General features: G+C 38.4%; 2 protein-coding genes across 2 annotated transcripts in view; one reads left to right on the plus strand and one right to left on the minus strand.

Moving 5' to 3' along the window:
• Positions 1 to 13,680, minus strand: part of pde6b (phosphodiesterase 6B, cGMP-specific, rod, beta) — a 16,851-nt gene continuing 3,171 nt past the window's right edge. The window contains exons 3-22 of the mRNA XM_035392460.1: positions 13,248 to 13,337; positions 12,417 to 12,557; positions 11,414 to 11,488; positions 10,500 to 10,564; positions 10,341 to 10,407; positions 9,833 to 9,880; positions 9,542 to 9,691; positions 8,959 to 9,102; positions 8,720 to 8,785; positions 8,172 to 8,318; positions 7,685 to 7,792; positions 7,086 to 7,195; positions 6,165 to 6,252; positions 5,918 to 6,018; positions 5,001 to 5,108; positions 4,378 to 4,441; positions 3,823 to 3,897; positions 3,543 to 3,626; positions 3,057 to 3,213; positions 1 to 2,454 (exon numbers count right to left, since the gene is read on the minus strand). Of these exons, the coding sequence (XP_035248351.1) occupies positions 2,399 to 2,454; positions 3,057 to 3,213; positions 3,543 to 3,626; positions 3,823 to 3,897; positions 4,378 to 4,441; positions 5,001 to 5,108; positions 5,918 to 6,018; positions 6,165 to 6,252; positions 7,086 to 7,195; positions 7,685 to 7,792; positions 8,172 to 8,318; positions 8,720 to 8,785; positions 8,959 to 9,102; positions 9,542 to 9,691; positions 9,833 to 9,880; positions 10,341 to 10,407; positions 10,500 to 10,564; positions 11,414 to 11,488; positions 12,417 to 12,557; positions 13,248 to 13,337 (1,944 nt within the window). The 3' untranslated portion in view covers positions 1 to 2,398. The remainder of the gene's footprint in view (positions 2,455 to 3,056; positions 3,214 to 3,542; positions 3,627 to 3,822; positions 3,898 to 4,377; positions 4,442 to 5,000; positions 5,109 to 5,917; positions 6,019 to 6,164; positions 6,253 to 7,085; positions 7,196 to 7,684; positions 7,793 to 8,171; positions 8,319 to 8,719; positions 8,786 to 8,958; positions 9,103 to 9,541; positions 9,692 to 9,832; positions 9,881 to 10,340; positions 10,408 to 10,499; positions 10,565 to 11,413; positions 11,489 to 12,416; positions 12,558 to 13,247; positions 13,338 to 13,680) is intronic.
• rbp4l (retinol binding protein 4, like) overlaps positions 5,034 to 13,680 on the plus strand; it is a 25,906-nt gene continuing 17,259 nt past the window's right edge. The window contains exon 1 of the mRNA XM_035392462.1: positions 5,034 to 5,115. The gene's annotated coding sequence lies outside the window, so the exon portion shown is untranslated. The remainder of the gene's footprint in view (positions 5,116 to 13,680) is intronic.

Below are 13,680 nucleotides of genomic sequence, written 5' to 3' on the forward strand. Positions count from 1 at the left end.
CACACACACTCACAGGACAATGTAAACAAGCTTTGTTTCCAACAGTTTTTATCATTGCTTTATGTAAAAACATTTGTGCTTGTTGGGGTTATTCAAGATTCATACATCATTTTGTTTTGTGTTATTTTGCATAAACATACAGGCCTAGCCTCACAATAACCCTAAATATTAAGCTGTTTATTTAGCATGTAATATTCTTCAAAAGCAAAAAGAAAACATGATATGTATTTGACATAAAAATGTTACAGGTATTGCCTGCTTTTTTTAATTCTTAAAAAGTCAGAAATGGGCTTGGTATGAAATTATAAATTTAAAACAGCTACATAAAAGACTCAATAAATTGAAAAAATACTCAATAAATTGTCATTGACTGTACAGAAGTTCATGATTACTTTACCATATATGGGAGATGCATAATATGAGGAATATTTACTGCTATACATTAAATTTTTAGTATTTCATGATTGTTTAACGCTAATGGTTGAGCTAATTTAAAGGAGAAAGAAATATAATGTAGTTAAAATACAATAATATTATTCTATACTTTAAAGATATTTACATGTGGAATGTATTTACAGTAAATGTATATTCTCATTTGAAAATATTTCCCAAGTATAACTTATAGAATATATTCAGTCTGGTGTGGAATCCTTTGACCCTCCCCCACAGTCACTCACACAGACACACTCTTGGGTGTAAAAATGTAGAACTGTAGAAGCAATCACTTAAAGACATTCTGAGTGCAATAACATAAAAATTTAGTGTAATGACACACACACATGTTGTTACTATTCAGTTACAATTAGTTCCCCTCACTAACACTAGATGTTTCAAGGCCACTGGCTTTTATATTTCTACAGCAGTGATTCTCAAACATGTTCACACTACGGGGTACTGAAAAGTTCTCATTGGACCTAATTTTGAGTGGGTATACATTATGACTAAAGAACTTGTTTGATCACCACTGGCCATGTAAATGAACATGCTTAAACCAATAATGTTCTTCAGCAGTTGTGTTTCGTACGGTCTTATTTATAAAAATCTAAAATCATTGTTGCACAACTTTCCTCTGTCCACTTGATAGCATTGACAGTACGGTAAGTCTGAGAAAATCACAGTAATGTGTGAGCGACACCATACATTTGCATGAGTTTCAAAAACATTGATCACCTGCAGAACATGTGATCACTGTATGTGATCGTTAATATTTTCTGGCCCACAAAAGAGTTTGTTCATACTGATAATTTACTTTAGGGCAAAAACAGCAACCGCATGACATGTTCTATGTTGTAGCCAATAAGCAATTGTATTTCATACACCCCTTCTAGAGGGCCAGCTTTTATACACATCCCAGACATGCTTGCACCTTCTTGTAAAATCTCACAGTGCTTGATGTTGCTAACCAGTGAATCTATTGTTCTACAGAGGAATCAGTATTGCTATTAGCAGCCATTTTCACATCAGAAATTATACAGCAAATACAACCTGTCATTTAAAGTGCAAACATTCTAGATTTGCTGAGCCTTTCCTTTTTTTCTAAATGTAAATGTTTTATGACTGGAAGGATAGAGAACCACAAGTCACGGTGATTATGTCATGAAAAAATATAACCATTTTTAAAATGCATAGATGTTAAACCAAAATCGTTCATCCACGTTCTAAATCTAGATTCTAGCAACAAAATGCCCCACCGGTTTAGGAATTATTCAATTTTAACTTATCGATATACAGAATTATATAATATATGTATAAAATTTATACTAAAACATATACACCCTATTATTTAATTTGTTGTGCCATCCAACAAGACATCTGCGGCACAACAGTCCATATACAGGAATATAATTGCATGCATTTTTAGATTTTTTTTAAACAAGGACATAGCTGTTGTGTTAATAACATACCACCTTTGCACCACCTAGTCACCATGTACAGGGTTCTCCCTAACAGTGACAGCATCTTCAATAACTCTGACTGATTGTGGGATAGAAACAATGGATGTCATAACTAGTGACTTAGATTGGTATGACCTGGAGAAATGTTTTTTTTTTGTTTTTTTGTTTTTTTTAATGTGAGGGAATGCCTTCTGATAAAGGAAAGCAATGAGTTGTAACCTTGGCGATGGCCATACCGGCATGGTTGTGTGGCTGGCTAGTGTGTGTCCGGGTGTCTGTGTCCAGGTGGCTGTGTATCTAGGTGGCTGTGTGTCCGGGTGTCTGTGTCCAGGTGGCTGTGTATCTAGGTGGCTGTGTGTCCGAGTGTCTGGACAGTAGGATGAGGTCCGGCGTGGGTCCTGTGGTTCTGAGGGGCGGAGGCTTGGCTCTATCCCCTGTGCAGTTCAGACTGAATGGTCGTGTTGTCAGCGGCGTGTCCCTCAGTTTATGCCCATCCCAGACCTCTAGCTGACTGAGCATGTCTTGGACCCAGCGCCTCCATTTTGTTGGCTGTTAGCAGCTACGGAGTACATAATGACACAAAATCATTATAACACACACACTCACACAATATTTATCTTACTAATTAATAGACAACATGCAAGTAAACCAGGTTAAACCCTAGTATATGGCTGGACCTAACACACGTAATCTGGCTGACCAATGGTGTGACTAAATAACTCGGCCGACCAATGGTGTAACTTCATCATTCACTCAGTCACACACTCAGTCAGTCGCAGACATTCGCGTTTTGTTGCGGTTCAGCCAAAATGAGGTTGCAGGTTGAAATCTTCCACAGAACAAAGGGATGTATATGGAACTTGGATTAATATTTTCCCACACACATATATTGTTTGGTATACATATATACTTTACACCCATCTGGGCTTGTCAGTTGCCTACATATATGGACTAGAGTATCCTGCACTGCATCAAGCCAGGGCTTAAAAACACCCTGAAGGTCCCCAAGAATCTCTGCCTCTACAACATGACCTGGCAGGCTGTTCCGTGTCCGGTGACAACTCTGCGACTTCAACTCTGCAACCTCATCACTCCTTATTGGTTTCTTTGAGCCTGGTTGCCTGGATACACAGAATGGCAAGCGAACGTTGGCCCCCTTACTGGTTTTGGCTCCGACTGCCGCCTGCTTCGCCGCCGCCTCCTCCTCCATGGCCTTCAGCTTGGCCTCGTACTCCTCCTGCCTGGCCTTCCACTCTTTCCTGTTGTTCAGGATGCCGTCATACATGGGCTGGATGGTCGGGTGAAACCGGGAGAACTCCTGCGGTACAAGGAAGAGGAGGGGGGGCTCGTCCGGGATTGTTTGCAACAAAGGGTGGGTTCATATGTCACTCGTACAGACAAGCTGCACTATAATTCCCAAAAAAATGTTCACAAAAATGTCTGGATTTATGCATCCCGTAAAACAGTGCATCTTAACCCCAATCCCACGGGGATACAAAGGGCTAACGCAGGGTATATTCTACATACAGGACCAAAAATCATGCAATTATGGAAATTGCACAGTGCACGTGGCCTGACTGTTTCATTTATTTTTCAACTTTTAAGTGGTGATGCAGATGAACTATGGCCATTATGAGATTTGTGTACCTTGTAGACAAAGGTACAGACGAAGTCGATGAAACCACACTGGAGCTTTGGCAGTTCAGCAGCCTTGTTTCTGTCCATCATGGGCTGGAAGGTGGAGATGGAAAGGATAAGGCTCATATGGAGCACGCACACACGCACACACACACTCACACCCACTCACGCACACACACACACACACACACACACACACACTCTCTCGCACACACACACGCACACACACACTCATACGCACACACACTCATACACACACACACAAACACATAGAATGAAAGACACTCACAATGGGCTGCTGCTCCAGAACAGTCCTCTCCAGGTCACCTTGCTCCCAGAACTCGGCTGCCACAGATAGAGCCACCTAAAGAAGAGCCAAACAGTTTGGCCAGTGTTACAACAGGACTACAGCCGTCTCTATGTCAGGATTATAGTCATCATGTCTATGTTACAACAACAGGACTACAGCCATCTCTATGTCAGGATTATAGTCATCATGTCTATGTTACAACAACAGGGCTCCAGCTGTGTCTGTGTCACAACAGAACTTCAGCCATGTCTATGTCACAACAGGGCTATTCATTTTTCTACCATAATAGCATTGCTGCCACATTTATGTCAAAACAGAGCTGCTGTCACATATAGGGCTACAGCTGTGCTTGTGTCACAACAGGTTGACAGTTTAATCTGTGTCACCTCACAGACAGTGTCACACATCTACATCACAACAGGGCTACAGTCACGTAAGGGCTACTGTCACATGTGTCATAAATAGGGGTGCTGTCACGTCTTTATCACACCAGAGCCACCATCACAGTTATACCAACAGAGTGGAGTTCCTCACCTTGCTCTGCACCTCCCAGGGCTTGGTGATGGCTGACAGATCGCATGCTGTCATCATCATTGCCCTGTAGGAGCGAAAACCGAAACAATTCATTTGTTTTGGGCAGCATTGCAGTATAATGGGTAAGGAGTTGGTCTTGTAAGCTACAGGTCACAGGTTTGATTCCTTGGTAGGACATTGCTGTTGTACCCCTGAGCAAGGTATACAATCTGCATTGCTTCAGTACATACCCATCTGTATAATTGGATACAATGTAAATGCTATGTAAAAAGTTGTGTAAATCGAACTGGATAACAGCGTCTGCTAAATGCCTGTAATGTTTTTGTTTTATTCAGAGCCAAATATTATTTTAAAATCGAGAAAACTGTTTTACTTGAACGCGTTTATGTATGTGTGGCGTGTGTGTATCTCATTTTAGCATATGAATAGTGAATGCATTTTGGAATAGTGTATCACCATTTTGCCATTTCAATAACAGTATCCAAATAGCATATCAATGTTTCACCAGTTCAGCAACAGTATTGAAGTAATGTGCCACCATTTTCCAGTTCATTAACAGTACTGAAAGAGTGTATAATGTTTTGCCCGTTTAGTGACAGCATGTAGATAGAGTATCCACTCACATCACAATCTCTTTCCTTGTTGTCTCTAGGGACATGAAATCCACCCACTTCTTTTCATCTTCATACGTCTTTGAGAGGTCAACTATTTTCTGGAACATTGTCCTCTTTCTATAAGGTAAAACCAAAGAAAAACACGTAAGGATAGTGATAATTATTGAGTAAATTGTGTGTTGTTTTAAGCCTTTTCTGAAAGCACAATCCACAAAGTTTTCTTCATGCTGAAAGAGAGGAAATAATGGACAACACAATTAAAACCCAATTAGGTATATTTTAATTAATAGCCTTCTTAAAAATGATTAAGTAGAGATCAAATCAGGTAAGCAGGCAAGCATGCTTCCTGATTAAAGGCTGTGAGAAATTTCTTCTTCTCAGTATTGTGTCAGTATGTATAGGTTCTTCTTTAGAAGTCTCTGTGAAATAATGGCACAAAAGTAACAAAACACCAAACAAGCTGTGTTAATTATGTTCCTAAAGTAGAACAATGAAGCTTCAAAGAAGCCTTGGCAAAGATGGCCAAACAAATCTGTAACCGGAATGCTCACAAAAAATTTGATCACACTGCATAGGTATGAAACCGTTTAGATGTACAATATCCTGGTCCTGGTGAAGTGCTATTTAACCTGCACACCAGTAAAATTCTTGTAGATTGCTGACCGTATAGAATATGGCAGACATTTGGCCAAGGTTGGACAGAATATACTAGATAGACAGACCTGTGAAAGGGAGAACAGTATCCAATGATGTCATTAAGCACACACACACCAAGAGCTTCTGTGCTAGAACAGCTAATAGCTAGAGTTTTCAGCAATAAAGCAAAATACCAGCGTCCCGCAGAGACAATTAGCGTCTGAAAATCAGTATCATCTGATTAATTATTAATGATCAGGGCACAAAAAGAAGAGCGCAACGGCACTTACTTGAAGTACAGTGCCAGGTCTGTTGCTATGATGGCGATGTCAATCAGATGAAAGACATGCTCCATCTGTCGCCTGTTGAGGTTCTGGAAAATATTCAAGGACTGGGGTGTGGGGTGGGGGAGTGTGTGGAACAGAGCACATGATTAACAGAATAGTTGCCTTTTCCTTGAGAAAGTTATTGCACTTTAAAACGGTTCAACAATTATTCAGTGGTAATGGACACATGCGTTTCACGGGATGAACTTACGTCTTGTCCCAGCAAAAACTTTCCAAAATCTAAATGGTGCCTTTCCAGAATAGATGATCCATGAAGCTTTGCAAGAGGGTTTTGTGATCTGCCCGTGAGCACACACACACACACACACACACAAACAAACACAGGACAAACACTGTAATGCGAGGCCATACATGTGGTAAATTCATGTTGCTCTGTAAGTACCCGTGTCTCACTAGTGCGCAGTAAATTGTGATATGCAGTTATTACAGGAATTGAGATACAGCCTCCTAAAATCTTGCATCAATTTAGATGTTTTGGTTGTACATGAGAAATATGCAGAAATATGTCCCAAAATATAAAATATTTTATAATATAAAAATACATTATATATTTTTTTCTCTATTTAGTAGTAATAGTATTAATTGTGGTCAGTATGATTTTTCTCTCAGTCTTTTGTCCTTTTGAGCTAATTATTTATGAATGTCTAATATGCTTGTTCCTCTTCTCATGGCCTCATGCTACAGTTAGCTGCTACCCGCTTGCATCCTTCTTGTGCAGTTATTTGTGTTGTATGTTCCTGTAATTTTCTGAGATTCATACTGTACACACTGGTTACAAGAATATTGCACACTCAGAATCTGTGTTTCAAATAAGGACTAATTTGCTCATTTACAACTTATGAATTAGCAAATGACAGACTAGTGAAGTGAAGATATATAAAAATATTTGTATGGAAGTGTGGTCCTTATCTCTTTTTCACAGTTTAATTACAATGACAGAATTGACACTGAGACCAGAAAGATGCCAGGCTTATCAAAGGCAGAACGATACCAGGCTTACCAAAAGCAGAAAGATGCCAGGCTTCCTAAATATTGCACTTGAGCCCATGCACATTTGAGCCAGAGCCCCAATGAAGATGGTAAAAGAAGGGGAGTTGAAAGACATACTCACTTCACCTGGTAGAGGTTATTGGTGCCCCTGTGGTCGATGTCATGCAGGAAGCCAGCGGTGATCATGGCCATCACCTCCAGGTCTGTGTAATACCGCTTCAACAGCCCTGTCTGCCCCCCATAGGAAAAACAGCCCTGTCAGTGCAGATCCTATGCAGCAGAGGTGGGCATTGAGGGCCGTATCTGTTCCTGGGTTTGCATGCCAACATCTGGCCTTAATTACACTAACATTTACGGCATCTGACTTTGTAGCTACATTTCTCTATAAGCGCATGAATGACAGCTGAAGGCATGTTTTACTGTGATCTAATCTAGAAGTGAACTAGCGTTGGCATATACAGCCAGTTAGCTCATTTAGCCAGAGTAATTGGCGGAAAACAAAACTTGCATATACACTGGCCCCCCAGCACCAGAATTGCCCATCCCTGCTCTACAATATATTTATCAGGTGCATTTACCAGGTCTATCAATACAGATCCAGTTTAGAACAGTTCCTTTCCATGTAAAGCAGAAAACAAACTATCCTGAGGAATTCTCAGGACTCATAATACAGTTCCCTTTTGTACTCATACACTCTGTGTTGACCAAATATCTACCCACCGTTAATAATGTGAACATGGTTTGTCCCACATTGAAGCCATGCCGCCAGTTGTGATAGGTAATTCTCCTGTAGCCTTTGCTGACTGAGTACATGAACCGCACTAAAACCTGTTGAAGGGAAACAAGTGGAGTATGTTCTGTATATATTTATGTTTATGGCTTGTTAAAAAGCTTCAAGGGTGGTTAAATAAGACACTAAGGCAATTAGAGATGTTCAGTGACGCTGATGATGTACACTGCCCACAAATTTTCCCAATAAACATTAGGTGCTTGCAAGAGCATGTGATGCTATCAGATCTACACTACTCATTGAGCTGCATTCAATCAAAAACAGTGGAAATTTCAAATTCACGGCCAAATTCAATTTCAAATTAAGTTATACTATACATTTTTTAAATACAATAATTCAGTTTAAATATTAGAAATCCTAATTATTACAAAACAAATCCAATTTTTGTTGGCACTAATTTTTGTTATTTTCTGTTACCTCTTGTGGAATCTGGAACTTCTTGACCACACCGACCTCGTAGTACATCTGAATACCACACTTCACCAGGTCCAGCTCTGTACAGTCAAAGTCAGAGAACCTGAACTCATAGATCTCAAACTTCTTTGGACCTGGCAGTTCTTTTTTCTGAAAAATTGTGCAGTTTAAATTGGTGAAGTCATTTTCATATCATAACCAAAACATTCATGCTTATTCAGTAAGTATTTCAAGGACTGTACACTTTTTTGCTGTGGAATTCAGCTTGTGCTGAAAATAGTGTAGACTGCTCATTACGGAAACACTTTACAATCCATGTTGATATGGCTGATTCAGCCTCAACCTTCAAATTAATATTAACTCACATTTTTAACTGGAGCTACAGGTAGTTCTCAGTGTTTTTATTTTTATGTATTTATATTATGTTTTTTTCTTTATTCATCCCAATGTGAAAGGTGTTGGGATATGTATATATATATATATATATATATATAATACAAAATTGTAAAACTAACACACAAAATCCCAAACCAGATTTGGAGCATAGTTACCAGGATTTGTAAAAGCTCGTCCTCTTCACAGTCTGCAGGCTCTTTGCCAAAATATTCCCGTGTTTTCTATAAACAAAATGGAAAAAACCCTGCATCACAACAGAACTGAACTGTGCAAAAATAATAGACCAAAAAAGTGAAACAAAATAATCACCTATAGCCAGGAATGAAAACGCAAAGAGCTTTGCTATGGGTTATAATTCTCTTATAATTCTGTTTCTTTCTGGCTGTATACCCACCAAGATGTCCTGTATCTCGTCATCACGGCATTTAACGTGGTAGAGCACCATGTCCTGGGCGATGTCCTTCCTGTTTTCCAGCTTGTTCATCCGGTCATAGGTGTCTGTGTTGAGCACTGACCAGCCCAGGAACTGTGTGAGAGACTAGGGGGAGAGCAAGGGGTCTTAGAGGTCATCTGTTTGTTTATTCCGGTAGCTTTGGTAGTCTTCCATTTAATTTTTCTTTGTCAAAAAACAGGAAAGGGGCAAAAATATACGAAAATATTTCTTCTTATACAATATTGAAAATAACCACCTCACAGGCAAATATGTCTGTATACCAATCAAAACGATGTAGTGGTTGTTCACAGGTCGTTATAGAGGTATTAGCCACACAAAACAAGGCCAACAATCGTTATTATGAATAAAGTACATTAATGAAAATGTATGCTTCAAATACACGTATTTACAACACTGCCACAGCCTGTGGAAAAGTACATAGAAAAGGTATAATCATGGCGGAACTTCCTTTAAGGAATATTTTACAATAACTCCATGACATACTCATTCTGGCAGACTGCACTATCGGGTAATGAAGCACTACCTCCATGATGACCTCATCCTGTTCATCGAATGGCTTGCCATCCTTCCTGTTATAAAACGTGGCCACGCCCACGATTTCTTCCTTCTTGTTGACAATGGGTAACGACAGCACATTCTTTATGGTCCAGCCACTACCATCCAGGGCTTCTGTCTGCATCATGAGGGAGTTATAATAATGATAATTAAGATGAAGAACTATGACAATAATGAATGTGAATGTGAACATTGCCTTTCACCAGTCTAATAGGTACCTGCTTACAACATGTATTTAATTTTTATTTTCCTTTTTTACCTGAAATTGGAACATGTCTTCAGATGGTGCGTTCATGATATTGCAGATCTGTAAGATCACAAGAAGGTGGAAGATGCCGGATTAGTTTAAAAAAAATTTTTTTTAGAAACAATACACATGAAATCATCATTACATCATTATTTGAACCACTTCTATGTCCATATATGTGTGTGTGTGTGTGTGTGTGTGTGTGTGATATACAGCACTGTTATTTTAAATAAGGTTCAATATGACAGTTACTTTTTTATATGGGTATTCCTTTGTCCATGTAGTGACAAATATGGAATAACTGAGTAAATCAAGACAAGGGGTGAATACTTTTTCCTGGCATTGTGTGTATGTAGAGATATATATATATACACACACACATATATATATATATATATATATATATATATATATATATATGTAGGTACGTATATATATATGCGTACATACATACATACATATACAGTGTATATATATATATATATATATATATATCAGTAACATTAGAGGATAAACTTACAAAACCACTTTCTGCGACATATGTGGGTAGCCCACTCGCTAATGCCCAGTGATCTGCAGGTGGAGTTCTGTTGAGAAGGAAACATAGATTGAGAATAATAAAACCAGAGGAAGAAATAAAAATAAAACAAAATGAAAAAAACAAGAAAAAATAACCTACGGAATGACTTTGATCTCCTCCTTTCCATGTAGAATATAGTCAATGACCTTGTAGAATATAATTTCCTGAAATGATAAAATAGAATGATGCACCACATCACACTGACGTCTTTATTAAATGTTAATTTCGGTTATGATAATATTCCTTGTGACTTAAAACAACGTTGAAAGGACATCCAGGAAAGTGGGCCAATTCTATAAATGTTTATCCACATATGTTATTAAAGAAAAACATGTTCTATTTCTCTTAACTACAGGGGGCTTTAGAAGTTTCTGATGCTTCTGTTTACAGAAACTATATTGAACTTGACCGATATTGAACATTGAATGAATGTTCACAAGATGCATCAGATTATTTTGACATCAGCAGAAGGAATACAGAAGTATGATATAATAAATGTATTATATGAACATTATAATAATGGTAATTAAGAAGAAGGGGGAAAAGAACAATAATCATTATAGTAATATGAAAAAATATATATTTTGTGGTGACCTAACTGAACCAAGAATGTGGTGGATGCACTAGATTTTACTGACATCCTTATTAAATGTACTAATAGTCTAGTTCAGCCTGGACTATTACAGTGGATGTGTTAGTACAGACATGGTAAGCACTAGGCTGACGCTAAGTGTGTCTGGTCTCAGAGGTACTAGTGTGCTTCGTATACTTGATGAAAGCACTTATGTGCTTCAGTGGATAAGAATATCCACCATGCTCTACATGAAATGGTGTAACTGATCATATCTTGCATGACATGGGAAAAATGTGAATGGGTATGAGCTAAAGCGTGCATCTGACTGTTGTGCTTTAACGGTATAGACTATAATAATTACACAGCATGAGAGAGGAGACAAGCTGATGAATAATATGAAACAGTGAGCGGAGGAGTGAAGGCTGTGTTTCACACTCACCCTCCCGTCGGGAGTGACAGGTCCAGAGTACGGTGGCTGCTCCCCCATCAGCACCGGCCAGATGTCAAAAAATTCCTGCAGGGCCATCAGTACTGCCGTTAGCACTTCTGTTACTTATACCGCTTCTGTTTGTTTTACCACTTCACTTGCTTTTACCTCTTCATTTGATTTTACCACTTCACTTGCTTTTACCACTTCACTTGATTTTACCACTTCACTTGATTTTACCACTTCACTTGATTTTACCACTTCACTTGCTTTTACCACTTCACTTACTTTTACAAGTTCTCTTATTTTTACCAGTTCTCTACCACCTTTTTTGTCAAGTTGTTATACTTTTTTTTATAGTATATGGATTTTCATGACTACTTATGCATTTTATTTGCTTTATAAGATCTCATTCTTTTTGTGTCTTTGTGAAGCACTTAGGGTTGTTTCTCTACTATACATTGCTATATGAATAAAGATGGTTATGAATTATTGTTAAAGATTACTATTATTACAGGAGTAAACATATGAGAATTCAACAAAACGAAAGCAAATTATTTTTAAAAAAAATGCATTTTTGCATAGATACCTCAGATGGAATAAATTGCATAATGTCATAGAGCAGAGAAGGTTTTAATAATACTGCCATTCTCTTTTTCTAAAACTTTTTAAGTCAACTCTTTGGAAACTACATGTGAGAATTGTGGCAAGACTTTCAGGAATGCTAAATCTGAAGAATAACTAAGATTTGAAATGCATCCATCTAGAAACTATTAGATGGGAAATTTAGTGTCAGAGCAGAAGTAAAATAAGCCAGAATAGTTCCATTTGATATGAAAAAAATAATGCAGGGGGAATAAGCTAATAATAAACACAATGCATGAATAAATAAAACATTATAGCAATTATGTTGATTGTAAATAACCAGTTTTGAAAGGTAAAATGTTTAAGCTAGATATGTTTGCAGTATACAGGATGTACCATGCAATGTCATTAACAGGAAATGCACACACACCTTTTCCTTTGTCATGTCCAGAAGGCCCACTGAGTACCTGTCGCAGTTCAGGTACGCTCTCACTGTGTACAAGGCCTTGTGAAACTGTCGCTCGATGTCAGTCAGCTCCTCAAACACCTTGTTGGCCGACCAAAGCAGGACCTGATCAGGGACAGAACCAGGGACATGGTTGAAACCACACTGGGAGACACCAGACTCGGTGAACTAATCTGCCGTTTGCCCTTGAATTCTGCATTTAAGTGTGCATCCATTTTATTTGCTTCAACACAAGATTTCTCTACTTTTCAGTGTGGGTTTGTAAAATAATAGGTACAAAGATTATTGCTTTAAGTGAAGTGTAGCCCTGCTAAGAACCTTTGCGGGTGAACATTTGTCGAATTGGTCCACTTTCCTGGAAGTCCTTTGAATGTTATTTTAAGTCACAAGGATTATTACAGTAACTGAAATATTTTCTGTGACTTAAACTGAAGTTGTTTGTAACAATAAATATGCTTGGGGAATGTTGCCATCATAACATTATCTCTCAACCAAATTCCCTAAATGTTCTTGAAATATTTTATGTTCGCTGGGAAGGAGAAATTACCAGAACTTCCTCAAATTTGTGTGTCAGTTCACAGAAACAAAGAACAAGGTGGCAACGGCATCATAAAAGAGTGGAATAAGAACCGAAATGTAAAGGACTTACACACTGTTCTGATGATCACTAGGCAGACTTTTATTATTATGCTTTATAAGTTACAAAAAAAACATTCATTGATCTGTTAATCAGAACTAAAGACACTTCACTTTGCAGACAAAGTGAATGAGACCCTCGGTTATTTCTGTACCCACCTGACCTCGCCGTGTCTCACAGTTGTGGAGGTAGCTCAGCTGGAAGATCTTTAGGTTCAAAGAGGCAAAGCTCAGATACTTTAAAAAAAGCTGCAAGACAAAATCAAGAGCAGGCATGTTGAGTGAGACTCTTCAGGGGCCCTGTGGTGAGCGTGGATTCTGGTGAATTCTTGTGGATTTTGTGTGTATGCATTGCTGGGACACAACAGGCCGCAAGATCTACAGACAGAAATATATAGTCTGCTGCACTGTGTGAGACTATGATACAGGTGGTGTGTGGAGTTTGAATTCTGTTAAAGGGAACTCCACTCAATATTCATCAGTTGGTATTTTCTGTCATACCCTCAGAATAATTGGTGTGTCCCAGGTCTCACTAGATAAAATCAAGTCTTTTGCCTGTATCTGCAAAAGAACGTTTGAAGTTATGATGTCA

Source organism: Anguilla anguilla, chromosome 14 (assembly GCF_013347855.1).
Source record: "Anguilla anguilla isolate fAngAng1 chromosome 14, fAngAng1.pri, whole genome shotgun sequence".
Taxonomy (NCBI): domain Eukaryota; kingdom Metazoa; phylum Chordata; class Actinopteri; order Anguilliformes; family Anguillidae; genus Anguilla; species Anguilla anguilla.